We start from the raw sequence: 25,517 nt of genomic DNA on the forward strand, positions 1-25,517 counted from the left end.
GCATTCCACAGGGCGGGTGCCACCACCGAGAAGGCCCTCTGTCTAGTTCCCTGTAGCCTCACTTCTTGCAGTGAGGGAACCGCCAGAAGGCCCTCGGCGCTGGATCTCAGTGTCCGGGCTGAACGATGGGGGTGGAGACGCTCCTTCAGGTATACAGGACTGAGGCCGTTTAGGGCTTTAAAGGTCAGCACCATCACTTTGAATCGTGCTCGGAAACGTACTGGGAGCCAATGCAGATCTCTCAGAACCAGTGTTATGTGGTCTCGGCTGCCGCTCCCAGTCACCAGTCTAGCTGCCGCATTCTGGATTAATAGCAGTTTCCGGGTCACCTTCAAAGGTAGCCCCACGTAGAGCGCATTGCAGTAGTCCAAGCGGGAGATAACTAGAGCGGCATCACTCTGGCAAGACACTCTGCAGGCAGGAAGGGTCTCATCCTGCGTACCAGGTGGAGCTGATAGACAGCCACCCTGGACACAGAGTTAACCTGCGCCTCCATGGACAGCTGTGAGTCCAAAATGACTCCCAAGCTGCGCACCTGGTCCTTCAGGGGCACAGTTACCCCATTCAAGAACCATTCAAAATTAAATACACCATCATTTTCACTATCTTTCAAACATTTTCTGATGCTAATAATGTGGATGTTTATTTAAATCCTGCCATCCAGTCTATTGCCTTTCTTTGTTTCTGCAAATATAATATGAATGGTTCCCAATCTTTCTCAAAGGCTCTGTTGTCTTTTTCTCTTAGTCTTTCTGTCATTTTTGCCAGTTCATCAACTTCTCTTGCCATTGTTCTTTAGTTGGTATTTCTCCAGTCTTCCAATTTTGTGCAATCAACATTCTTGCTGCTGTAGTGGCATACATAAAGTCCTCATTTCTTTTGGTATGTCTTGACCTAAAATACGTAATAAAAACGCTTCTAGGGTTTTTTTACAAAAGTTATTTTTAACATTTTTTTCGATTCATTGTATATCATTTCCCAGTAGGATTTTGCCTTCTTACAATCCCATCACATATGATAGAACATACCTTCTGTTTCACATCTCCAACACTCTTTCTTTTCTTCTGTTTGCGTTTCCAACGTTTGGGGTCCTGGGATCTGGTCTGAGCTAGGATCTTGCCCTTTGATGCTGAGAACCAGGCATGGACCAGCAGAAGCCGTAATAAAGTCAGGATACAGAGATTCCAAGATGGAGGACCTACTGGATCCCAAAATAAAAAAATTCCTTCCTGTAGCACCTTAAAGACCAACTAAGTTAGTTCTTAGGAGTAGGAGAACACTTCAATCTCCCAGGACATTCTATACAAGATCTCAAAGTAGCTGTTTTACTACAAAGGAATTTCAGAAATAGACTGGAAAGAGAAGCTGCTGAATTGCAACTCATTACCAAACTTAAAACAATGGAGAGACCTGGTCTGAACAGAGACATTGGATTCTTATCTCATTATACATGACTAAGCCATTTCTCACCTTCTCACCCCTTGCCTTTTCCTGTAAGAACTATTACAGTCGTTAAGAGTCGTCAACAGGCTCATCTCAGCTATCTGCCAATCTCCCATTCCCACCACCCTTCTGAGTAATACCCCTCCCCACCTTCTCACTATATAGAAGGATCTGGCAACTTCTGTTTCAGTGTATCTGAAGAAGTGTGCATGCACACGAAAGCTCATACCAAGAACTAACTTAGTTGGTCTTTAAGGTGCTACTGGAAGGAATTTTTTTATTTTGACTATGGCAGACCAACACGGCTACCTATCTGTAACTACTGGATCCCAGACTGCTCAAATGCAAAGTGGCTCTCACCTTTTACCGTATTTTTTGCTCTATAGGATGCACCAGATGATAAGACGCACCTAGTTTGGGGGGGGGAGGTAACAAGAGGGGGGGAAATCTGAATCCCAGAAGCCAGAACAGCAAGAGGGATCTGGCTTCTTGGATAGCCTCTTGCTGTTCTGGCTTCTGGGATAGCCGCTGAAGCCTCTCCCTGGGATAGCCTGGATGAGGCTACGAGCGAGTAAGCTGCCCTCTGTACCTTCCCGCAAGAACCGTGCGCTCTTTAAAGGGAGTGTGGCTCTTGGGGGCTTTTCTGGGAGGTTGGGGAAGGGACAGAGCTGCACACTCTGTCCCTTCCCCCCCTCCCAATAATAATAATAATAATAATAATAATAATAATAATAATAATAATAATTATAATTATTATTATTATTATTATTATTATTATTATTATTATTATTATTATTATTTATTTGTACCCCACCCATCTGGCTGGGTTTCCCCAGCCACTCTGGGCAGTTTCCACAGAGACCAAAAATACACTAAAATGTCAGACATTAAAAACTTCCCTGAACAGGGCTGCCTTCAGATGTCTTCTGAATGTCAGGTAGTTGTTTATCGCTTTGACATCTGGTGGGAGGGGTGTTCCACAGGGAGGGCGCCACTACCGAGAAGGCCCTCTGCCTGGTTCCCTGTAGCTTTGCTTCTCGCAATGAGGGAACCGCCAGAAGGCCCTCGGCGCTGGACCTCAGCGCCCAGGCTTCCCACAAGAGCCACGCGAAGCCTCCGCAGGGCAGTGGGGAGCCTTCGTCCCGCTGCCCTACGGAGGCTTCGCGGGGGCCATCCAAAAGCCAGAATAGCTAGAGGGAGTGCTGCGCAGCGCTCCCTCTAGCTGGTCTAGCTTTGCGTGAAGCCTCCCCCGGGGACGGGGAGCCGTCATCCCCGTGTCCTGCGGAGGCTTTTGGGATAGCCCGTGAAGCCTCCGGAGGGCAGCGGTGAAGGGGGAAGGAATGGCTTTCTGTGCAGTCAGTCTGAAACGGGACCCAAAATCCTCATTTTTCCTCCTCCAAAGGAGCATTTCTAAAATGCATTAACTTGAGCTCTTGAGTCAATGTATAAACAGAAAGCCAGCTGTATAAACAAGTGCTCAAAGCCCTCTCCTTTATCAGTCCGTGACGGCAATGGATGGTGTCAGAGCTGCTTCAAGATCCTAGCTCACAGAGGATCACGCTAGCCAGCGGTCATTAAGTAAAAGTCTTTATTGAATTACAGTTTCCATTCTCACGCTGCTGTCTGCAACTCTACGTCTACTAGCTAGATCGGCGAGGCTCCGTCTGAGTCTCCGCCCCGTGCGCACCAACTTAATATCCTAGCCTTGCTCCACCTTTTCCTCCTGACTGTCCTCCTCTGGGTCCCTCTACCCCCTGGGGCTTCTTCCTTCCGGGATTCTTCTGACGCTGACCCGGACCCTTCTGCCTCCTTGCGCCGGGCTTTAGGACCTGGTTCCCTTTCGGGGCTGCTCACTGCGCCGCCTTCCTCTGCATTTGAACTTGGCGCGCGCGCCCAACCTTCCACTTTCCTCTTAACCGTTTCTTCGCTCCCCGATGGAGGTGTGGCCACTCCTGACTCCTGCCCTCCCTCCTGTGGTGAGCTGCCAGCGCTTCCCCCCTGGCTCCTTTCCTCTTCCCTGCTTCCTGGCGGTGACGCTGGTCCCGATTTCCAGCTGCTCCCCCCTGAGTCTCCTCTGGCTCTATCTTCCTGGGGTGCCTCCCTAGACTCCCCCCTTGCCCTGGCCACTGGTGCTCCTTTCTGTGAATCCTCTGATTCACTGGAAAGACTGGGAGATCTCGGGTCGTCGTCATCACTCATCCTTTCCTCTGTCTCCTCCCCTTCGCTCTCTGTTTCCTCCCTTGCCCGTGCCTCTGCACCTAAACCCCTGACATCCATCCCCCCCTCGAAGCCCCCCAGTCCCCCCTCCCCTCCTTCCGGTGCTGGAGCTGGGGGCTGCTGTTGCAAAGGGACGAACGTCGGATATCGGTCGCTTCCCGTGGTAGGCCTCCCTCGGAACTCTTCCGGGTCTTCCTCTCTGCTCTCGTTGACGACAGTCACCTCCTCTTCCATCTCTGTGCCGCCGTGCTCGAAACCAGGGTCGTCCCCGAAAATGTCCATGTCCGTCTCTCCCGCACTTCCTCCAGGCGGCGTTGCTCGGCCGGAACAGTCCAGCCACTTCCTGCGGAACTGCTCCTCCGGCCTATCGTCCCACCAATACGAGGGTTCTGAGACAGATCCCGAGGGTGACCCCTCCGGGGAACGGACGTCTCGTGTTGGTTCCTCGTCCGAGTCGAACCCCCGGAACGTGCTGGCCGAAAGCGTGGGCGTGAAAAGCCAGCCGTCGAAAAAGTCTGCTGGCATAGGTCTATGTGGGAAGAGGGCATGAAACTCGTCCTTGAGCAGAGGTTCGTCTAAAGCGTAGCCCGGCACCCAGCTGTTCGCACTGGCCGGGGTGCCCTCCCTGGCGAGAAAGTATTCTACTCCCTCTTCCCCCCATCTGGAGTCCAAAATCTCCGTGACTTCGTTGATGCGCTCCTCCTGTGCCACTCCCGCGTGCCCCGTTCCTTCTCTGAGCGGACTCGGCGCCGTTCCGGGTTCCTGGAACCTGTGCGGTGCCTTGTAGGGAGTGAGCACCGATCTGTGGAACACCGGATGCATTCTGGAACCCTCCGGAAGCGCCAGCCTGAAAGCCACCGGGTTGACCTGCTCTTCGACTTGGTATGGCCCCAGTTGTTTATGCCCTAGTTTCTTCTTGGCCAACGACCTGGCCGGCACTGCGTGGGCTGCTAACCAGACCCAGTCTCCCACGTGGAGCTCCTCGCCAACCCTTCTGTGTTTGTCCGCTTGTACCTTGTATGCGTGTTTAGCCAGCTCCAGGTGGCGCCGCAGCTGATCGTGGACTTCCTGCAGCTCCGACGCGAACGCATCTGCTGACTGCGGCTCCCCTTCTCCCCTGCATTCCAGTCCCGGGAAGGTTCTAGGGTGCCGCCCGTTGTTGGCGAAGAACGGCGTGACGCCCGTGGATACGTGCTTCGTGTTGTTGTAGGCAAACTCTGCAAGCGGCAGGTAATCCACCCACGTCGCAGGCTGTTGGTTTGCATAACATCTCAGGTACTGCTGCATGATGGCATTGGCTCGCTCCGCTTGCCCGTTGGTCTGCGGGTGTCTCGCCGACGCCAGATTGATCTTGACGTTCAGGAAGCCCATCAGCTTCTGCCAGAAATTCGAGATGAACTGCCGCCCGCGGTCGGACAGAATAGACCGTGGCAGACCGTGAACCTTGAACACGTGGTCTATGAACAGTTTGGCGGTTTGCTCTGCCGTGGCCACCTTAGCACACGGAATGAAATGCGCCATCTTGGAGAACAGGTCCACAACCACCAACACTGCCGTCTTGCCCCTTGAGCTGGGCAGATCCGTGACAAAGTCCAGAGCCACCCTTTCCCAAGGTTCGACCGGAGTTTGCAGCGGCTCCAACAGTCCAGCCGGCGGTTTGTGCACCGGCTTTGCCCTCTGGCAGGTGTCACACCTCGCCACGTAGTCTGCGACCTCCCCTCTCATTCCAGGCCACCAGAAATCCCTGGCTACTAATTCCACCGTCTTCTCCTTGCCAAAGTGCCCGGCCGTGGGTGCGTCGTGCAGCTGCTGTAGCACCTTGGCTCGAAGTTCGTCACCCGGCACGTAGATGGCCCCTTTACGGATGAGCAATCCATCTCGTAGCTGGAAACCGTCGGCCGCTGCCTTGCCCCCTCGCACCTCTGCCATCTTCGTTTGTGCGAAGGAGTCCCCCTGCAACGCTCGCCGCACCGCCTCTAGGTCCACGGTCGCCGCGGCGCACGCCCACACTGTCGGTGCAAAGATGTGCATGGCGGCCGCTGGTGTTGCGTCCTCCAGATACTGTGGCTTGCGGGAGAGAGCGTCTGCCATGATGTTGGTGTCCCCCGGGACATACTCTATTCGGAAGTCGAAGTCCGCAAAGAACTCAGCCCAACGTATCTGCCTCTGGTTCAGGAACTGTGCCGTGCGCCAGTGTTCCAGATTCTTGTGGTCCGTGCAAACCTGCACCGTGTGCTTGGCGCCGATCAGAAAGTGCCTCCACGCCTTGAACGCTGCATGAATGGCCAGCAACTCCCTGTCCCATATGGTGTAGTTCTGCTCGGACTTGCTGAGCTTCCTGGAGTAAAACGCTCCCGGCCGCCACACGCCCTGCGGGTCCTTCTGCAGCAGGACCGCCCCCACTGCTCTGTCCGAAGCGTCTGTCTCCACCCTCATCGGCATGCTGGGGTTGACATGAAGCAACTGCTCTTCCGACGCGAAGAGACGCTTGAGGGCCTGAAAGGACTGCTCCGCCTGCTCTGTCCAGATGAACTTCTTTTTCTTGGAGCTAAGGGTGTCAGTGATGGCCGCCGTCTGCATCGCGAAGCCCTTGATAAACTTGCGATAGAAGTTCGCGAAGCCGACAAACCGTTGGACCTCCTTCCGGTTGCGTGGGCTCTTCCAATCCAACACTGCTCGAACCTTGGCGCTGTCCATGGCGAGCCCCTTGTCAGACAGCTTGTAGCCCAGAAAATCCACCTCCGGCACGTCAAATTGGCACTTCTCCAGCTTGGCGTAGAGCCTGTGTTGCTTTAGCCTGCCCAGCACTTCCTTGACGTGCTTGTCATGTTCTTGCTGCGACTCCGAAAAGATCAGGATGTCATCCAAGAAACAGACGCACGTCTTGTAGAGAAGTCCCGCCAACACGTGATGCATAAATGCTTGAAAAACGTGAGCGCCATTTTGCAGTCCAAAAGGCATAACTCTGTATTCGTAGGTACCCAGTGGCGTGAACATGGCTGTCTTCCACTCATCACCCTCCCGCATGCGAATGAGGTTGTACGCCCCCCGCAGGTCCAACTTGGTGAACACCTTTCCCTTCCGTACCTTCGCCAGGAGGTCGTCGATGCGGGGCATGGGGAAGTCCGACGGCTTGGTCACACTGTTCAAAATCCTGTAATCCACTACGAGTCTTTTTTGGGGCGTGTCTCGCTTCTTAACAAAGAATACGGGACTGCCCCCCGCTGCCTTAGACTCCCGGATGAAACCGCGCTCCAAATTATGATTGATGAAGTCTTTGAGTTCCTGCAGTTCGTCCTCAGACATGGAATACAGCTTCCCTTTAGGCAGCGCCGCCCCCGGCAGCAGGTCAATTTTGCAGTCATATGGTCTGTGAGGGGGTAGCCTGTCCGCCTCCTTCTCGCAGAAAACTTCCAGAAATTCTGCGTACTTGTGGGGAATCGCTTGCAGCGTGCCTAGCAGCAGCTGTGACTCCTCTTCCTCTCCTTCCTGCCTGGGTACGATGCAGTGTTCGGCACAAAAGGAAGAGCCGAAGACCAGCTGCCTCTGGAACCAAGCCATCGTTGGGCTGTGCTTGTCTAGCCAACTCATGCCCAATACAATGGGCGTGTCAGACAGTTGAGTGACGTTGAAGCTGATGACTTCCCTGTGATTCCCAAGTCGCATCACCATTGGTGGCGTCTGCTTCACCACTTGCCCCCCTAGCAGCTCCCTGCCATCCACCGTGACAACCTGCAGGGGCAGTGTGGCCGGCAGCAACTGCACAGCGTGCCTGTCGACAAATTCCTGCCCTATAAAGTCCGCGTTGCTGCCGGAGTCGATGGTGATTGGCACGTCCATGGTGATTCCATTGGGCAGCTGGAGAGATGCTGTGAGCCTCACTACTGGTTTGGGCGGGAGGGGGTTCACTGGCTGTAAAATTTCTGGGGACTGCGTCACTAACACGTCTGGCTGGGCCCCAGTGCCTCTTCCTCCAGCCAGACATCGTCGTTTCCCTGCTGTGGTCCTCCCTGCTGCGTTGCTGCAGTCACCATTGCTGAGGCTGCAGTAAGCTTGTGGGGCCTCTGGGGACACTCTTTCGCCATATGCCCTGGTTGCTCACAGACGTAACACTTCCTGGTCCCTCTAGGAGGCTTCGCCTTCACTGCTGCCGGTGCTAGGGCTCTGGTTGCTGACTGAGCCCTTGCACCTCCAACCTCCATAGGTTCGGCTCCTCCTCCTGGCGGAGGCGTGGATTGCGCCCGCGCTGCTTCTCTGGGAAAGAAGGAGGGGCCCCCGGCTGGTTCGCGCCCTCCACGTCCTTCGTCCTTGCTCCACGGACGTCCTTCCAGCCTCACCCCCACTGCCAGTGCCCTCTGAACGACCTCCTGGGTGGTTCGGGGTCTCTCCCCCCTCGCTATCTCATCTTTAATCGAGTTGTGCAGTCCCTCCCAAAAGAGGTCTCTTACAGGAGCCGAATCTCTGTCCCATTCCAGGGCGCTGACCAAGGCGAAAAAGCGGGCATGATACTGTCTGACGCTGGCCCTCCCTTGTCTCAGCCCATGCACCTCCTTCCGTGCAAGATCAATGTCAATACTTGATAAGAAACACCCATCCATCGCTTTAATAAAGGCATCCGCATTCTGGAGCGCCGGATCGTTATCTCTCCATAAATTGCGCAACCATGCTTTCGCCTCCCCATGCAGATGGGACATGATGAACCCCACTCTCTCCTGTTCATCTCTAAAGTCTTTATGCAACAGTTGCAGTGCGCACAGTACGTCGGCTCTAAAGTTGGGATACTGTTGCAGGTTCCCATCGAAGTGAGAGAGCAGCCCGCCTGTCCGTCTCGCCAACCCAATTCCCTCCTGCCGGGGTGTTTGCTTTGCCAGTACGTCTAACCTGACCTGGAGATCCCTGCAGGCGGCAGCTGCCTCGTCCTCTCTCTTCCTGGATGCGAGAACCTCGGCGTTCAGTTGTGCCACTGCTTTTCTGAGGTCCTCTATCTGCTGCTCAGCCGTCATGTCTCCTGCCGTTCGTGAGCTCGCTAGTGGGCGCCTGTTTCTCTCCCCTCCTCGAGGCTGCAGATGCCCACAATTTTTCGAGACGGAGCCTACTGTCAGAGCTGCTTCAAGATCCTAGCTCACAGAGGATCACGCTAGCCAGCGGTCATTAAGTAAAAGTCTTTATTGAATTACAGTTTCCATTCTCACGCTGCTGTCTGCAACTCTACGTCTACTAGCTAGATCGGCGAGGCTCCGTCTGAGTCTCCGCCCCGTGCGCACCAACTTAATATCCTAGCCTTGCTCCACCTTTTCCTCCTGACTGTCCTCCTCTGGGTCCCTCTACCCCCTGGGGCTTCTTCCTTCCGGGATTCTTCTGACGCTGACCCGGACCCTTCTGCCTCCTTGCGCCGGGCTTTAGGACCTGGTTCCCTTTCGGGGCTGCTCACTGCGCCGCCTTCCTCTGCATTTGAACTTGGCGCGCGCGCCCAACCTTCCACTTTCCTCTTAACCGTTTCTTCGCTCCCCGATGGAGGTGTGGCCACTCCTGACTCCTGCCCTCCCTCCTGTGGTGAGCTGCCAGCGCTTCCCCCCTGGCTCCTTTCCTCTTCCCTGCTTCCTGGCGGTGACGCTGGTCCCGATTTCCAGCTGCTCCCCCCTGAGTCTCCTCTGGCTCTATCTTCCTGGGGTGCCTCCCTAGACTCCCCCCTTGCCCTGGCCACTGGTGCTCCTTTCTGTGAATCCTCTGATTCACTGGAAAGACTGGGAGATCTCGGGTCGTCGTCATCACTCATCCTTTCCTCTGTCTCCTCCCCTTCGCTCTCTGTTTCCTCCCTTGCCCGTGCCTCTGCACCTAAACCCCTGACAGATGGCCTTGCCAGTTCCGAGTGGAGCAGGGATGGCACATCTGGATCTTATCTTACACACTGACGCACAGACCTTGTCAGGTCTGACAAGAGACCCGGAAACGGCACCAGGAGCGCTCTTAGAGTTGGTGACCTCCTGCCCCAAGATAAGAATATAGGAACAGGAACAACCTTTTATGGTCAAGAGTACCGGAACAGGAATATCTGTTTATGGGCATGGATGTCAACTTACGTGTATAAGCTGACGTGGTTGGATTCCTGGGGAAGGGGGGAAAGGGTGCCTGGAGGATATATATACTGCATGAAATTTCTCATTTCTTTGGACTTGCTGTGAACTGACCACGCAAGTGCCTTCTGCTATCCGGAGAGCAGAATAAACTCTTTCTCTGAATCAACCTCGGTGTCATTTGACTTTCTTCCTCCCTCCCGGGAGCAACGCAGACCCTACCAATCGGTATAATAAGGCTACCCCGCTGCCCTCCGGAGGCTTGGCGCAGCTAAGCACGAAGCTAGAACTGCGAGACGGAGGGCTGCGCAACGCTCCCTCTCCCTGTTCAGGCTTAGCCGCGCACCCTGCATTCGCTCCATAAGACGCACACACATTTTCCCTTACTTTTTAGGAGGGAAAAAGTGTGTCTTATACAGCGAAAAATACGGTGTCTTCCTCAGCAGTGCTTTAGTTGTACAAGTGAGGAAATTATTTATCTCTTTCTCTTTTCTCTCCCTACCTCCCTGCCGGCCATCAGAGACCACGTCTATGCCTTTGATCTCCGACGGGCCAAAGACGACTTCTCTCCAAAGAGGGTGAGTTGGTTTTTTTTAACCCAATGGCTTAAGACTTGGTTGTGCTACCTAGAACCCTCCATTGTTGCTATGAGGAACCTAGACCACATTCTCCGTGGGATCTGTTGTGTGTTGCCTAGTACTGCTCTTTCACTGAGAAGAGCATACTACCTAGAAAGAATGCTGCTAAATGTCTGCAACGTTGAAAACCAGTCTCTTGCTCGTTCTAGATCATGTATCACCTAGAACACTATTTCACCACCCTCTAACCATTGCCCTGTTCTGATTTCTTTTTCCTCCACCGCACCCTCAGCACCTCACATGGAAGACGCAAGACATGGAAAATTGTGCGATGAGAGGAAAGCTCCGGGTAAGAAGCGTGAGGGTCTCGGTTCTAGGATCTGTATTGGTTTCTGCGTCCTGATTATCCTCGGGACCGACAGCGGCATTTGCCTGTGTGAGGTGGGAAAGCTCAGTGGGTAGAGCATGAGACGCTTTATCTCATGGTTGTGGGTTCGAGCCCCACATGGTGCGAAAGAAATCTGCACTGAAGGGGGTTGGACTAGGTGATCCTATTATTCTATTATTTTATTTACTTATTTATTAAATATACCCGCAGGTCTCAGGGCAGTTACAACATAAAATCACAACATCAAAATAAAAAATTATTCTAAGTCTTCCCCCAACTCTGGGGCAACTTCCTGACCTTTCTCGCTCTGCCCCGATTCCAGAATGAATGTTACAACTACATCAAAGTCTTGGTTCAGAAGAACGAAGAAACCCTCTTGGCCTGTGGGACAAACGCCTTCAACCCCATGTGCCGGACCTACAAGGTATGGAGCTGGTTTGGGACCAGTTGATGGATTGGTCGGGAACCGTAACCCCACGGGGGCCAAATGCGGCCACCTGTCTCTGCTCCAAAGAACTCTCCTTAGCCACGCCTCTAGCCACGTCCCTGTCCCCAAGCCACGCCCCTCCACTGACCTTGAGTCACACCCTCCCAGAGTGTTTTAGACCAGCTGAATAATATCTGATAATGCCTCTTGCTTTTCTGAATGGAGAAGGGAATGTGAGAGGGTGACAAAGATAGCCCATATTTTATTTTATTGTTTTGTTTTGCTTTTAAATTTAATTTAATTATTTTTGTTTTGTTTTGTTTTTTTAATGTAATGTAATTGTTTTATTCTTTTGTTTTTAAATTAATTTAATTATTATTGTTTTGTTTCTTTTTTATTTTATTTGTTTTGTTTTGTTTCATTTTTTATTTTATTTTAATTATTTTATTTTATTTCACTGTCATGGGGTTATTTAACCTCCTTCTTAATAAACCACCTGAAGGCAGCTGACGCGTAAGATTACTAAAAGCGGCAACAACAAATAGGTTTAAGACAAGATTGAAACCCTACCTGCCGTACAACAGGGAGATTTGCCTTTCCGAAATTTACGCCGGTGAAATTTGCAAGTGCATTTGCACGTGCGAAATTTGCATGTGTTGCCCCTCCCCCCTTTGGCCCCGCCTACCTCTGGCATGCGGCCCTCAGCAGTCATTGTGGCCCTTGCGCTGAGGAAGATCCCTCACCCACAAAGGGAGACACCTTCCTGTCACAAATCAGGTGGTTACTTGGCAGCGACACGAAGCATGCTGGGACCTTGTTTAACCGAGCGTGTGGGGATCTTTCTTGGGTTTGGGGCTTATGGTGCCCGCCTTTGTCTAAACTCACCCCAATTTCCGTGGCGCCCAGATCAGCAACTTGGAGCAGGAAGGGGAGGAGCTGAACGGACAAGCGCGGTGTCCCTTTGACGCAAAGCAGAACAACGTGGCGCTTTTCGCAGGTACGTCTTTGAAACTTGTCTGGTGAATTTCAGGGTGTGCGTTTTTGTACCTGGACTAGTAAAGGGACCCCTGACCATTAGGTCCAGTCGTGGCCGACTCTGGGGTTGTGGCGCTCATCTCATTTTATTGGCTGAGGGAGCCGGCGTACAGCTTCCGGGTCATGTGGCCAGCAAGACTAAGCCGCTTCTGGCGAACCAGAGCAGCGCATGGAAACGCCATTTACCTTCCCGCCGAAGTGGTACCTATTTATCTACTCGCACTGGCGTGCTTTCGAACTGCTAGGTTGGCAGGAGGAGGGACCAAGCAACAGAAGCTCACCCCGTGGCAGGGATTCGAACCGTCGACCTTCTGATCAGCAAGCCCTAGGCTCTGCGGTTTAACCCACAGTGCCACCCGCGTCCCACCTGGATTATTGCTTGACTCCAACAATGCGCCTTCAGCTTCGAACCAGTGTGGTGTCGTGGTTAGAGTGTACAGTGGACGCTCATGTTGTGAATGTGATCCGTGCGGTTGTGATTCAGCGCTTCTGTGCATGAGCAAAGCACGATTTAGCGCTTCTACGCATGCGCGACCGCTGAAACCCGGAAGTAACCCGTTCCGGTACTTCTGGGTTTCGGCGGTCCGTAACCTGAAAAAACGCAACCTGAAGCATCTGTAACCTGAGGTATGACTGTATATGACAAGGACACAGGAGAGACCAGGGTTCAAATCATGAAGCTCAATGTGGTGACCTACACCGCAGGGTTGTTGTGAGGGTGAAGAGGACAGAGAGATAACCATGTGCGCCACTTTGAGCTCCTTGGAGAAAAAGGTGGGGTGGAATATTTAAGAGTTCATCCTTGGGATCTTAGCCTTGCCTGAAAGATGCTGAGTGAGTTATGGTTTCCCCCCTAAATCAGGCAGGGAACCTCCAGCCCACCGGCTAAATTTGACCCGCCGGACTTCCACATCTGGCTAGTGAGGGGCCCTGGGAAGCATTGTGCAAAGATCTCTGCAAATTTCTACGGAAGGAAAAAAATGTATAAGAAATATGTAACTGTGCGGTATAAAGTAATGGTTGGATAAAGAACAGTGAGATTAAGTGGAAGTCATTTTTAGTTTTCTTCTCTATAAATTTTATAATTGCTTTCAGTACCAGGAGTATATACGATGACAGTTATATTAATCTTGTTGTATCTTATAGTGTGGTGGTTTGTTTGATTCTTCTGTTATTTGTTTGTTTGTTTGATTGTATGTTTGTTTGTTTGTTTACTTGTTTGTCCATCTGTTTTTTCATAAATGTATTTATTTTAAATCAATAATAATATTTTAAAAAAAAGGAAAAAGATGCTCTATTTGAATACAAGCTGCTTTTTCTGCGAAGGGGGAAAACGCTCCATTTTTAGCGACCTCTTTTTGTGCTTTGACAGGTGTCAATCACCTGGCACATCGTTCTGACGGCAGGTGGCAGACGGGTCGTGGTCCCACCTACCCATCAAAGTTGGTCCGTGGTGGGGTGTGGGGTAAAATATCTGGCCTGGCAGGCCAAAAAGATTCCCTAAAAGCAAGATTCTAGTCCTCACGGTTTGGAATAAAAGTCTCCTTCCCATCCTGAAAAAAAACTTTACATTGACATGATGTTCAAGCAGCTCAAGGTGGCGAATGGTAATGGACCATCCGAACGAAAGCTCTCTCTATGCTGCAACACTCGGTTGCAGCTCCCGCTTGGTCCCAGGCTTGTGATGTTGCGTGCCTTTGAACGTCCTTGCTGAAGTTCCCACTTCTGTTTTGATATTATGAAAGAAGTTACAGTGGTGCCTCGCAAGACGAAATTAATCCATTCCGCGAGTCTCTTCGTCTTGCGGTTTTTTCGTCTTGCGAAGCACGGTGCTTAGCGGCTATTAACGGCTTAGCAGCTTTAAGAAAAAGGAAACAAACTCGCAAGAACTCGCAAGACGTTTCGTCTTGCGAAGCAAGCCCATAGGGAAATTCGTCTTGCGGAACAACTCAAAAAAACGGAAAACTCTTTCGTCTTGCGCGTTTTTCGTCTTGCGAGGCATTCGTCTTGCGAGGTACCACTGTAATAACAGGAGTTAATAACTCGAGGTTTTGGCGCAGTTGAATGCAGCCTCATGGGAAATTTGGGGGTGTGACCCCTCCCTCTTTTTCCTCTCCTTCGCAGAAGGAAATCTCTATTCCGCCACGGTGGCAGACTTCCAGGCCAGCGACACCGTCATCTACCGAAGTCTGGGCGAGAGGAGTCCGGTGCTGAGGACCGTCAAATATGACTCCAAGTGGCTGAGAGGTGAGGGGGGGTGTGCAGCGGGAACTGTTGATGGCGGAGTGTGACCAACAGATGCGATTCGCGAGTCCTCTTTTTCCGCCATGTTCCGGAGACGGCGGAAGGGGGAGCGAGTTCGGGTGACGGGGAAGAGCTCGATTCGGTTCGCCAACGGAAGGGGAACCGACCCAACTTACGCTTTCCGAAGCGGTCCGCCAACCGGAAGGCCAAAACCCCCAAATTTTGCAGTGCAGTTCTCCGGCAGAAATGCATCTGTGAGGGGAACGTGCACCGCTAAGCGCATATGCGGGGAGATGGCACGGTGGAGGGGGAAATGAACGAAGTCTCCTGCGGGAAGAATGGGGGTAACTGCTCAGTTTCTGCTTCCTTTCCTTGATAAACAAAATGGCGTCGGGCGGGACGGCCAGGCACTGCTGAGAAACCGCCAGGCGCCCACGTTTTAAAAAACAACTTCTCCCCCTCCAGAACCACATTTCCTGCATGCGCTCGAGTACGGCAATTACGTCTATTTCTTCTTCCGGGAGATCTCCATGGAATACACCACCTTGGGACGGGTGAGTATTCAAGATGGCGGACAGCGCGCATGAGTTTTCTGGGGTATCCAAGATGGTGGACAGTGCGCATGAGTTTTCTGGGATATCCAAGATGGCAGACAGTGCGCATGAGTTTTCTGGGATATCCAAGATGGCAGACAGTGCACATGAGTTTTCTGGGGTATCCAAGATGGTGGACAGTGCGCATGAGTTTTCTGGGGTATCCAAGATGGTGGACAGTGCGCATGAGTTTTCTAGGGTATCCAAGATGGCCGACAGTGCACATGAGTTTTCTGGGGTATCCAAGATGGTGGACAGTGCGCATGAGTTTTCTGGGGTATCCAAGATGGTGGACAGTGCGCATGAGTTTTCTGGGGTATCCAAGATGGTGGACAGTGCGCATGAGTTTTCTAGGGTATCCAAGATGGCCGACAGTGCACATGAGTTTTCTGGGATATCCAAGATGGCGGACAGTGCGCATGAGTTTTCTGGGGTATCCAAGATGGCAGACAGTGCGCATGAGTTTTCTAGGGTATCCAAGATGGCCGACAGTGCGCATCAGTTTTCTAGGGTATCCAAGATGGCGGACAGTGCGCATCAGTTTTCTGGGGGGTTGAGTGTGCGCATTCAACAGGGCCACATGCGCGGGCCCCGCCCTCAACTGGCTTTTAACCGCCGTGGCTTCTTCTCTCTGGGGGAATTGTGTAGCTTTGCCGTAAGACTATTGTGGTGGTTAGAGTGTCAGATCTGACCCTGACCATTAGGTCCAGTCGTGGCCGACTCTGGGGTTGCGGCACTCATCTCACTTTATTGGCCGAGGGAGCCAGTGTACAGCTTCCGGGTCATGTGGCCAGCATGACTAAGCTGCTTCTGGCGCACCAGAGCAGCGCACGGAAACGCCGTTTACCTTCCCGCCGGAGCGGGACCTATTTTTCTACTTGCACTGGTGTGCTTTCGAACTGCTAGGTTGCCAGGAGCAGGGACTGAGCAACAGGAGCTCACCCCGTCGTGGGGATTCAAACCACCGACCTTCTGATTGGCAAGTCCTAGGCTCTGTGGTTTAACCCACAGCACCACCCGCGTCCCCTTGTTAAATGTATAGACTATTAAATTTGGGGGGAGGGCGTTCTTTATTACAAGGTGGATCATGACAGTATAAAAACAAAGCAAATTTATGATGACGCTGTTTGATTGTGATATGATAGCACACGGGACGAATGAAGCCTAATGATCAGCAATAGCTACTTGATAACATTATTAAATATCCAAAGGTTCATGGTTTAGCTACTCCAGCAGAGATGCATTTTATCCCTCTGGGAAAACAACCCGCCCTGATCTCTCTCCCCTCCGTCTCCGATTCCAGGTTATCTTCTCCCGGGTGGGTCGGGTATGCAAGAACGACATGGGGGGCTCCCCCCGAGTGCTGGAAAAATACTGGACCTCCTTCCTCAAAGCTCGCCTCAACTGCTCCGTCCCTGGAGATTCCTTTTTCTACTTCGACGTCCTTCAGGCTGTGACGGACGTGACGCAGGTGAACGGCCGGCCGGCCATCTTCGGGGTCTTTGCCACTCAGTCCAACAGGTAACCGCTGCTGCAAAGCCTTGCTGTAATGGGAATTGGGGTTGCTTGTGCGTAAACTGCAAACTGTTCCAAGCTGGTTGTATAGCTAAACCTTTCCCTGGTTTGACAGCCCTTACAACACGACTGTCTCAGTCACTGGCAGAATCCGTTAGTGGGCATCTCCTAAACTTCCTCCAACATAGAAATTCCTTGACTCCAAGTCTCCTCCTAGATTCTCTGCGCGGAAGCCTTCTGCGCAGCGTGGGCGTGCCAAGCAGAGGTCCTGTGCTCTCTCCGCTGATTTCACTGGAAGAGTCTCGGAGCCTCCCCTCCGCAGTACTCTCAGCCTCCCCTTCCTCCCTGGTGTCCCCTGGATTTCCTTCCCCAGCGGAAGCTCTCTCTCTCTCCTTGCTGGTTCCCTCCCCTGCATCACTGGAGTGTCTTACCTCTCCTCTTTCCTCTGATGAGAGTTCCCTGACACTTGCCTTCCCACAAACTTTGCAGAACCTGAGCTGCTAGCTTGTCTGGGTCCTTAAAATGCCCTTTGCCCAACCTGAGCGCTTCTCTCTTTTGGCAAGAAGGAATAAAAGGGCCTTGCGCTGAGCTCAGGCGGTTAAAACGGGCCTTGCAGAACCTGAGCTGCTAGCTCGCATGAGTCTTGCTTCTTTTCCGGCAGCCTTAAAATAAGCCTTGCAGAACCTGAGCTGATCGTTGTTTTTACAAGGCTTCCTTGCTATTAGCCACCGTTTGGTGGAAAGGAAGAATACGAATGGGACAGGTGGTCAGTACGTTTTGCTGAGCCGCTAGCTTGTGCAAATTTCGTCTTTCTTTTTTTATATAAACATTGTTATTTAAAAAAATTAACATATTAATTCCAACATTCATACAGATTAACTTCTCATCTTATGCAATATTTTGGACTTCCATCAATGCCTCTGACGATTTTCCATTCTTTGTCACTTATTATGCATTTCTTAATTCCATATTACCTTTAATTATCCTTAACTAATAATTCATCTCATTGTCTTTTTTGCAATATTTCAAATAATTCACCTTACCAAACTTCTTGCAAACCTACTAGCGTAATCTGTTCATCACAATTACCGTATTTTTCGCTCTATGAGATGCACCAGACCACAAGACACACCAAGTTTTTGGAGGAGGCAAACAAGAAAAAAAATATTCTGAATCCCAGAAGCCAGAACAGCAAGAGGGATTGAAAGCAGCAATCCCTCTTGCTGTTCTGGCTTCTGGGATAGCTGCGCAGCCTGCATTCGCTCCATAAGATGCACACACATTTCCCCTTACTTTTTGGGAGGGAAAAAGTGAGTCTTATAGAGCAAAAAATACGGTGCTTTTCAAATAGTCCGTAAATTTACTCCAGTCTATGAGAATCTCTGGTCCCGCAGGCTTCAAATCCTTCCTGTTAGCTTATCTAATTCTGCATAGTCTATCAGTTTCATCCTCCATTCTTCTTTCGTCGGTAGCGAATCTCGTCTTTCTGGCAAGACCTGAGCTGCAGGTTTGCATCCTAGTGGCTGTAACACACGACAAGATGAGGCTGCTTTGCTTCGGAGAGATATAGGGAGCTGTCTTAGAGGGAGACGGACCGTTGGTTCATCTAGCACAATATTGTCCACACTGACTGGCAGCAGCTGTCCAGGGGATGTTCCCAGGTCATTCCTGGAAATTGAATTTGTGACTGTCTGCGTGGCTGCTCTGCCACCGAGAGCTCTTCCTCCTAAAGACGGCAGATGGTTTATGCATTCAACGACAGCAGCTAGGATCCTTTATGCACAAAAATGGAAGGAAGGAGAAATTTCCACCAAAGAAGAATGGATAATTAGAGAGATGAGCTATGCAGAATTGGCAAAGTTAGCCAAAATAAGAGAACCTAATGAAGATTCTTTGTGGAAGACTGGAAGCTTTTTCCTTTTTTTAATATTTAAAGAAACATTATAGCATGAGGAATTCACAAGCAGGATTCGAACTCTGAGCTACAGAAGGCGTTAGAGATAATAATAATAATAATAATAATAATAATAATAATAATAATAATAATAATAATAATAAAAAATTTATTTATACCCCACCCATCTGTGTGGGTTTCCCCAGCCACTCTGGGCGGCTTCCAACTGAATACTAAAAACAATACAGCACCAGACATTAAAAACTTCCCTAAAACGTTATTGTTATTGTATTGTGGTTATGATAGAGAGAAGACAGGGTGAAGCAAGGGGGAGGAATTAAAAAAAAACAAAACACCATGGAAAACGGGGTGGGAAGTCGACAAACCAAAAGAAATCATTATTGTGCGCATGTGTGAAATATTTGAAATGTAGTAAAATATAAGGGGGGGAGAGGAGATGTCGCAAGTTGATAGTCCTCACTGATTGCCCTGTTCTTGCTCTCTCCTCTGCATCCAGCATCACGGGCTCAGCTGTCTGCGCCTTCTACATGGATGAAGTAGAGAGGGTCTTCAACGGCAAGTTCAAGGAGCAGAGGAACGTGGACGCGGCTTGGACCCCCATCCCAGAGGAGAAAGTACCACAGCCCAGGTAGGAAATCAAATCAAATTTTATTAAACGGTCACAGACCAGATTAACTCGTACAGCTAGTCAACGAAGCATAACAACGGAAAAAACAAAGAACAATTTCAATACAAATTAGGCCATAACAGCAATTTAAAATTAGACAACATACATAAAATTAAGTATTCGCCTTCGCCTGCATATTGACATTGGAAAGCTCTTGTTTCCTGCGCCTAATAGCGGCTACACAAAATTTGGCCACATTGGTCGTAATTTCAGGAACCTTATCTTCACCCAGGTAGGAAAGTCCCCTGCCCACCCGCCCACCCCTGGAACTGACCGATCAGGGGCAGAGAAGCTCTTTTTCCTTGTCAAGGGTGGCATTCCCACAGGGGTTAATCTCTGTCAGGCCTCATGCCAGATGGGAGGAGGATTTAAGCATAGGCAGCGCTGGTGTGATGGCCTGGGACTCGAGTTCAGACTCTGAGCCAGAGGAGTCTCAGTCCGCACCGGATCCTTTGCCTCAGGCGGCATCTGAACCTAGTCTGGGGCCTGATCCTGAAGAGTCCAGTCTGCACAGGTTCCCCTGCAACAAGTACCAGGTGGGCCGAGTCAGGGGCCTGATCCTGCCCTGGCTCCAGATGCGGGGATGACCTCGTTGCCTCCAGCTGGGCCATCCCTTACAGCTGCTCCACTACCAGTTGGGTCAGGAGAGGCTGAGGCGGCCTCTGGGTCTAGTAACCCACCGACATCTCCCGAGCTGCAGAGACTCAGGCCTGAGAGAAGGAGAGACCTGAGTACTTGCAGGAGGAGTGCTTGCCTTCAGGCGAGACAGGGAGGTGAGTTGCCGGGGGATCAGGACCGGCCGTTACCCCGACAGAGATAAAAGGCTGTCGGACCTCGCCCCAGGTTGCAGGAGCAACATTGCTGTTTGCCAGACCCTGCCTGAGATCCTGTGCCTGACCTTGCCTGGTTTCCTGCCTTGTGTCCTGTCGGACTGACTCCTCGCGGAACCCTTGGATTCGGGACTGGAGCGGGACCATGTTGCTCGGGGTGCAAAGATCCGCTCAGCGCCCCCCCCCCCCGGTTGCCCAGTCCCAGGCGGACAGGAGGGCAATACCAGCCGGCCGCCTCAGCATTTTGCTGGCTCGGTAGCCCCCAAAGTCGCAGCGCAGAGCCGTCCGCAGCAGAAGAGCCCGTCGCGGCACTCTGACCAACGGCCGGGCTCTTCCCCGGACTCAACTCTTGGGCCCGAATCTCGGCCTGGCGCCCCTGAGAGCCCGGCACCGGGTGCCCCGCACCCCTAGCACCTACGGGTTAAGACGGCCCTGGTGAGAGCCAAAGAAGGGTGGTCTCTCCCCCTTTCGCTCCTCTCTCCCTTTCTGCCTCTCCTTCTTTCTGAGAAGCCATGCTTTCATCTTTATTATTATTATTTTTTGTACCAACAAAAAGATTTATTTATTAAGAAGTGGGTGGTGCTGTGGGTTAAACCACAGAGCCTAGGACTTGCCGATCAGAAGGTCGGCGGTTCGAATCCCCGCTACGGTTTGAGCTCCCGTTGCTCGGTCCCTGCTCCTGCCCACCTAGCAGTTTGAAAGCACGTCAAAGTGCAAGTAGATAAATAGGTCCCGCTCCAGCGGGAAGGTAAACGGCGTTTCCATGCGCTGCTCTGCTTCGCCAGAAGCCACTTAGTCATGCTGGCCACATGACCCGGAAGCTGTACGCCGGCTCCCTCGGCCAGTAAAGCGAGATGAGCGCTGCAACCCCAGAGTCGGCCACTACTGGACCTCATGGTCAGGGGTCACTTTACCTTTACCTTACAATTCAACACCAATGTAGAAAAGTTATTGAAAATTATGCAAGCACAAATTATTAAGTAGTGGGTTGACATAGCAGCCGGCACAGCGATTTCTTCAAGTAGCTCTTTATTAAGATAAGCTGGAATAGAACTGACTGCGAACAGCTCAGCCGGCCTGTATTTATAGGCAGCCGGCTGTCAACATTGTAACCACAACAGCCCAGAGTTCCCGCCTAAACTAACTGCCGCGGACCTGAGTGAAAACTATCTACAGACCTGAGTGAAAACTATATACAGTATCCCCCTGTTGGCCCAGGGTGAAAACTACACTACATAACACCCCTCCCCACCGAGATAAGGCGTTAGGTACAATCGTAATGGTTTCCTTATATACAGCACTACGCGTAATGGTTCAATTAGGCACAAAAGCATAACGGTTACATTTCCCATACTTAGACCAACAGTGATACCTGTCCAACAACGTAGTCCTTTAAATAAGTTGGGCGCTTGGAAACTCTGCCAGACCGCCGGGGACTGGTAGCCAAGTCCGGAGGGCCACACAGTTCTCGCTGAGGCTGTGGTGCGACCCTAGGTGGCGTTGGAACCAACTCCCCTGGATCCGCTGCTGTGGGTGGAGCCTGCGCAAATGGAGTGGTCTGAGTCTGTTCTGAGACGGCTTGGTTCGGCTCCACGCTGGCAGTTTGCCAGGGAGGTGTAGGTGGGGCCTCGCCATCTGTACGTGTCTCTTCTGGAGCCGCAAGCGCAGTTGGGGGCACCTCGGTAGTGTCCAAGTCGCCAACCCTGCGCCTAAGCTGGTCTATGTGCCGTCGCCACAAGCGTCCGTCTTCGAGTGCCACATGGTACGAGCGAGGTCCAGTGACTCCCACTACTGTGGCTGGCACCCAAGGGATGTCCCCCACATAGTTCCGGGCAAAGACCTGGTTTCCTGGGACAAATGACCGTGGTGCGTTGGCACAGCCTGGGGGTTCAGCCATGGCAAAGTCTGGGTGTAGCCGGTCGAGCGGTGACCTGAGGCGGCGGCCCATAAGCAGTTCAGCAGGACTCCTCCCTGTGGCCGCATGAGGAGTGATGTGTTGCACGAACAAGTATTCGGCGACCCGCTCATGCCAGTCTCCCTGGTCCAGGCGCGCCAGTGCCTCTTTTGTCGAGCGCACCATTCTTTCCGCTTGCCCGTTGCTGGATGCATGAAAAGGTGCCGTTAGGGCATGGCGGATGCCCAGTCCCAAAAGATACCGCTCAAACGTGCCTGACGTGAACTGCGGTCCGTTGTCAGAGACAAGGACATCAGGACACCCATGCGTTGCAAACAGGCCTCACAGCACCCGGATGACAGCTTCGGTAGTGGTGGAGGGCATCAGGGCGACCTCCAGCCATTTGGAATAGGCGTCCACCACTACCATAAAGGTCCGGCCGTGAAAGGGGCCAGCCAGATCGATGTGCACCCTCGACCAGGGTGTCTTTGGCGTCTCCCAGGTGTGTTCCTTAGCTGCCGGTGGTGCAGGCCTCGACTCTTGGCACGCTTGACAGGCGGACACCCAGGCAGTGATGGCATCGTCCATATTAGGCCACCAGACGTAACACCGAGCCAACGCTTTCATTTTGACAATTCCCGGGTGGCCAACGTGCAGAGCCTCCAGGACGCGCTGACGGAGTCCCTGGGGAATCACGACGCGGTCTCCCCACAGCAGACAGCCGCGATGAGCTGAGAGTTCATGTTGTCTGGTTGCGAAGGGCTGGAACTCCGATGCAAAAGGCCCTTGTGGCCACCCCCTCCACACCCAGTTGAGCACCCGGCTGATGGTGCGATCCTGGGCAGACGCGGAGGCCACCGTGGCAGCCGATACAGGCGCTGCCGGAAGATCCTCAATCAGAAGGAGCGATGAAGCTGGAGCCGGGTCTTCCACAAATGCTGGAAGAGGGCAACGGCTGAGGGCGTCGGCATGGCCCATCGATTTCCCCGGGCGATGGATGAGCCGGTAGTGGTAGGCAGCCAGGAAAACAGTCCATCGCAGCATGCATGGTGAGAGGACCGGTGGAGTTGGACGATCACCGGCGAGGAGGCCCAGGAGTGGCTTGTGGTCAGTGATGAGGTCAAAAGTCCTGCCATAGAGGTATTCATGGAACCTCTTCACTCCAGCCACAAGTGCCAATGCCTCCTTGTCGAGCTGGCTGTAATTCCGTTCCGTTGGAGATAGTGTCCTGGAAAAGTAGGCGAGCGGTGCTTCTCTTCCATCTGGAAAACGGTGACTAAGGACAGCACCGATGCCAAAAGGTGAGGCGTCGCAGGCAAGGACCAGCGGCCTGGATTCACTGTACTGTACCAGCACACTGTCTGAAGAAAGGAGAACCTTGACCGCGTTGAAGGCCGCCGTCTCTCGATGACCCCAGGCCCAAGGCGTCTTAGTGCTAAGGAGTCGGTGAAGAGGCTCAGCCACTGTGGCTTTGTGGGGCAGGAACATGTTATAAAAGTTCAGCAGCCCCAGGAATGCCTGCAACTCCGTTTTGTCCTTTGGGGTGGGGGCCTGCTGGATAGCGTGGATTTGGATGTGGTTGGATGAAGGCCGGAGGCATCGATAAGGTAGCCCAGGAACTCTACCTGTGGAACGGCAATCAGGCACTTCTCCCTCTTTACCTTGAGCCTGGCCTCCTGGAACCTGGTCAGCACGGCACGGAGGCGCTCGAACAGCTGCTGGTGTGAGTCTGCAGACACCAAGACGTCATCAAAATATGGTACCACGCCCGGAAGCCCTTGCAGGAGACGCTCCATAAGGCTTTGGAAGATGCCAGGAGCCACACTCACCCCGAACTGCAACCGGCGGCAACGGAATGCCCCCCGGTGGGTGACGATCGTCTGGACTTCAGCAGTGGCATCATCGACTGGCAGTTGTTGATAGGCTTGGGCAAGGTCCAGCTTAGCGAAGATCTTACCCTCACCCAGGGAATGCAGCAGGTGTTGGACAACAGGAACCGGATAAGCGTGCTGCTGAAGTGCCTTGTTGATTGTGCACTTGTAGTCAGCGCAGATTCTCACCGACCCATCTGGCTTGACAGGCGTGACGATGGGGGTTTCCCACTTTGCATGGTCAACGGGCTCCAAAACTTCTTGGGCGATCAGTTTGTCCAGTTGTTCGTCCACCTTAGCCTTGAGAGCCAAGGGAACCCGGCGTGGCTTAAGCTTGATGGGGGCGACTTGTGGATCAAGGCTAAAGGAGATGGGCGTACCAGTATATTGTCCCAAGGTGCCGTCAAAAACCTCGGCAAAGTATTTGACCAGACCCTCAGTCTCTGCGTTAGAGATGCAGTTGATGCCGGTGACTTCCAGGCCGAGGGCATCAAACCAGTCTAGCCCTAGGAGGCTTGGCCGCTGACCTTCGACCACCACCAACCGGAGCAGGCCCGAAAAATCCTTGAAGGCGATCCGGAACCGGCCAACGCCTACCACGGGAATGTCGTTTCCCTGGTAGTCTCTCAGGTGTACGCGGTGAGAGTCGAGTTGCCTTTTGGATACTCTGGGTACCAGTCTTTTGATGGTGCTCCATGACACGACGGACAGGGCAGACCCGGTGTCGATCTCCATGTCACATGGAGCTCCTTCAATGAGCACCGTGACGTTCAGCTGGCGTCGCGTAGACGAGTCGGTTTGGCCAATCGTGGTTCCAGACGGGCAGCGGCAGTTGGTGAGAGCGAAACAACTTTCCTTGGCAGACTGGAGTGAAGACTTGAACTTGCGAGTCGATGAAGGGGGGGTGTCCGACGGAGCCGATCGGCAGACCTTAGCGATGTGGCCCCTTCTGGAACACCTCCTACAGATGGCGTCTCTGAATCGACACTTGGCACGGGAATGGTCGCCTCCGCAGCCAGCACATTCCGGTTGGCCCTTGGACTTCTGTTGGAGCTTCCTGCGCTCCCGCTTTGTCTGGTGCACGTCATCGTCTTCACTGGAGGATGCCTCATCACTGCTGGCCTCTTCATGATGCACCGGAACTGGCCCCCTAGCAAGACGCGGGCTGCTGGACTTGCGGATCTCCTGGGCGGAGCGTTCAGCAGCTTCTGAGGCCACAGCCTCCTCAATGGCTTTTTGTAGCGTGAGGTCTGGCTTGGCTAGGAGACGCCGTTGCAGATGGATGTCCCGGACCCCGCAGACGATTCGATCCATCAGGGCATCGTCTAAGTCTCGGAACTCACAGTGCATTGCAGCCTGTCGCAGGGCGGTGGCGTAGTTGTTGATTGACTCCCCCTCTGCCTGGTTCCGGTGGTAGAACGCATGGCGGGCAGCAATCTTGGACGGCTTTGGTGCGTAGTGGTTGCGGAGCTTCTCTTGGATCGTGTCCCATGGTGTTGCCTGGACTGCTTCAGGCGCAACCAATGCTCGGGCTGTCTCAAACACCTCAGGCCCACAGAGGCTGAGGAATAGGCCCCGCTTCCGATCCAATGATACTGCTGTCAGCTCGTTGGCTTGGAGGTAACAGTCGAACCGAGCGAGGTAGGAGTCCCATGACTCAGAGGCTGGCGCAAACGGCGGTAGAGGCACAAGTGAAGCCATGATTCCGATGCCGGCGTGAAGGGCGATGGATGGAACACAGTGCTCTAGCCAGAACAGTCAGCTCTGAACTGGTTCTGCCCAGTGATTTCGCTCAGTGATTTCGCTCAGTGATTTCGCTCTGTGAT

At 52.6% G+C, this 25,517-nt stretch overlaps 1 protein-coding gene across 3 annotated transcripts in view; it reads left to right on the forward strand.

Annotated features, from left to right (window-relative positions):
- SEMA6C (semaphorin 6C) overlaps positions 1 to 25,517 on the forward strand; it is a 142,442-nt gene that overhangs the window by 75,107 nt on the left and 41,818 nt on the right. For all 3 annotated transcript variants that reach the window (XM_081173502.1, XM_081173504.1, XM_081173503.1), the window contains exons 4-11: positions 10,255 to 10,312; positions 10,605 to 10,661; positions 11,023 to 11,124; positions 12,034 to 12,124; positions 14,287 to 14,409; positions 14,872 to 14,960; positions 16,303 to 16,520; positions 18,926 to 19,057. In XM_081173502.1, coding sequence (XP_081029628.1) covers positions 10,255 to 10,312; positions 10,605 to 10,661; positions 11,023 to 11,124; positions 12,034 to 12,124; positions 14,287 to 14,409; positions 14,872 to 14,960; positions 16,303 to 16,520; positions 18,926 to 19,057 — 870 coding nt within the window. The remainder of the gene's footprint in view (positions 1 to 10,254; positions 10,313 to 10,604; positions 10,662 to 11,022; positions 11,125 to 12,033; positions 12,125 to 14,286; positions 14,410 to 14,871; positions 14,961 to 16,302; positions 16,521 to 18,925; positions 19,058 to 25,517) is intronic.

This window comes from Podarcis bocagei (genome assembly GCF_964188305.1).
Source record: "Podarcis bocagei genome assembly, chromosome: 16".
In the NCBI taxonomy this organism is placed as follows: Eukaryota; Metazoa; Chordata; class Lepidosauria; order Squamata; family Lacertidae; genus Podarcis; species Podarcis bocagei.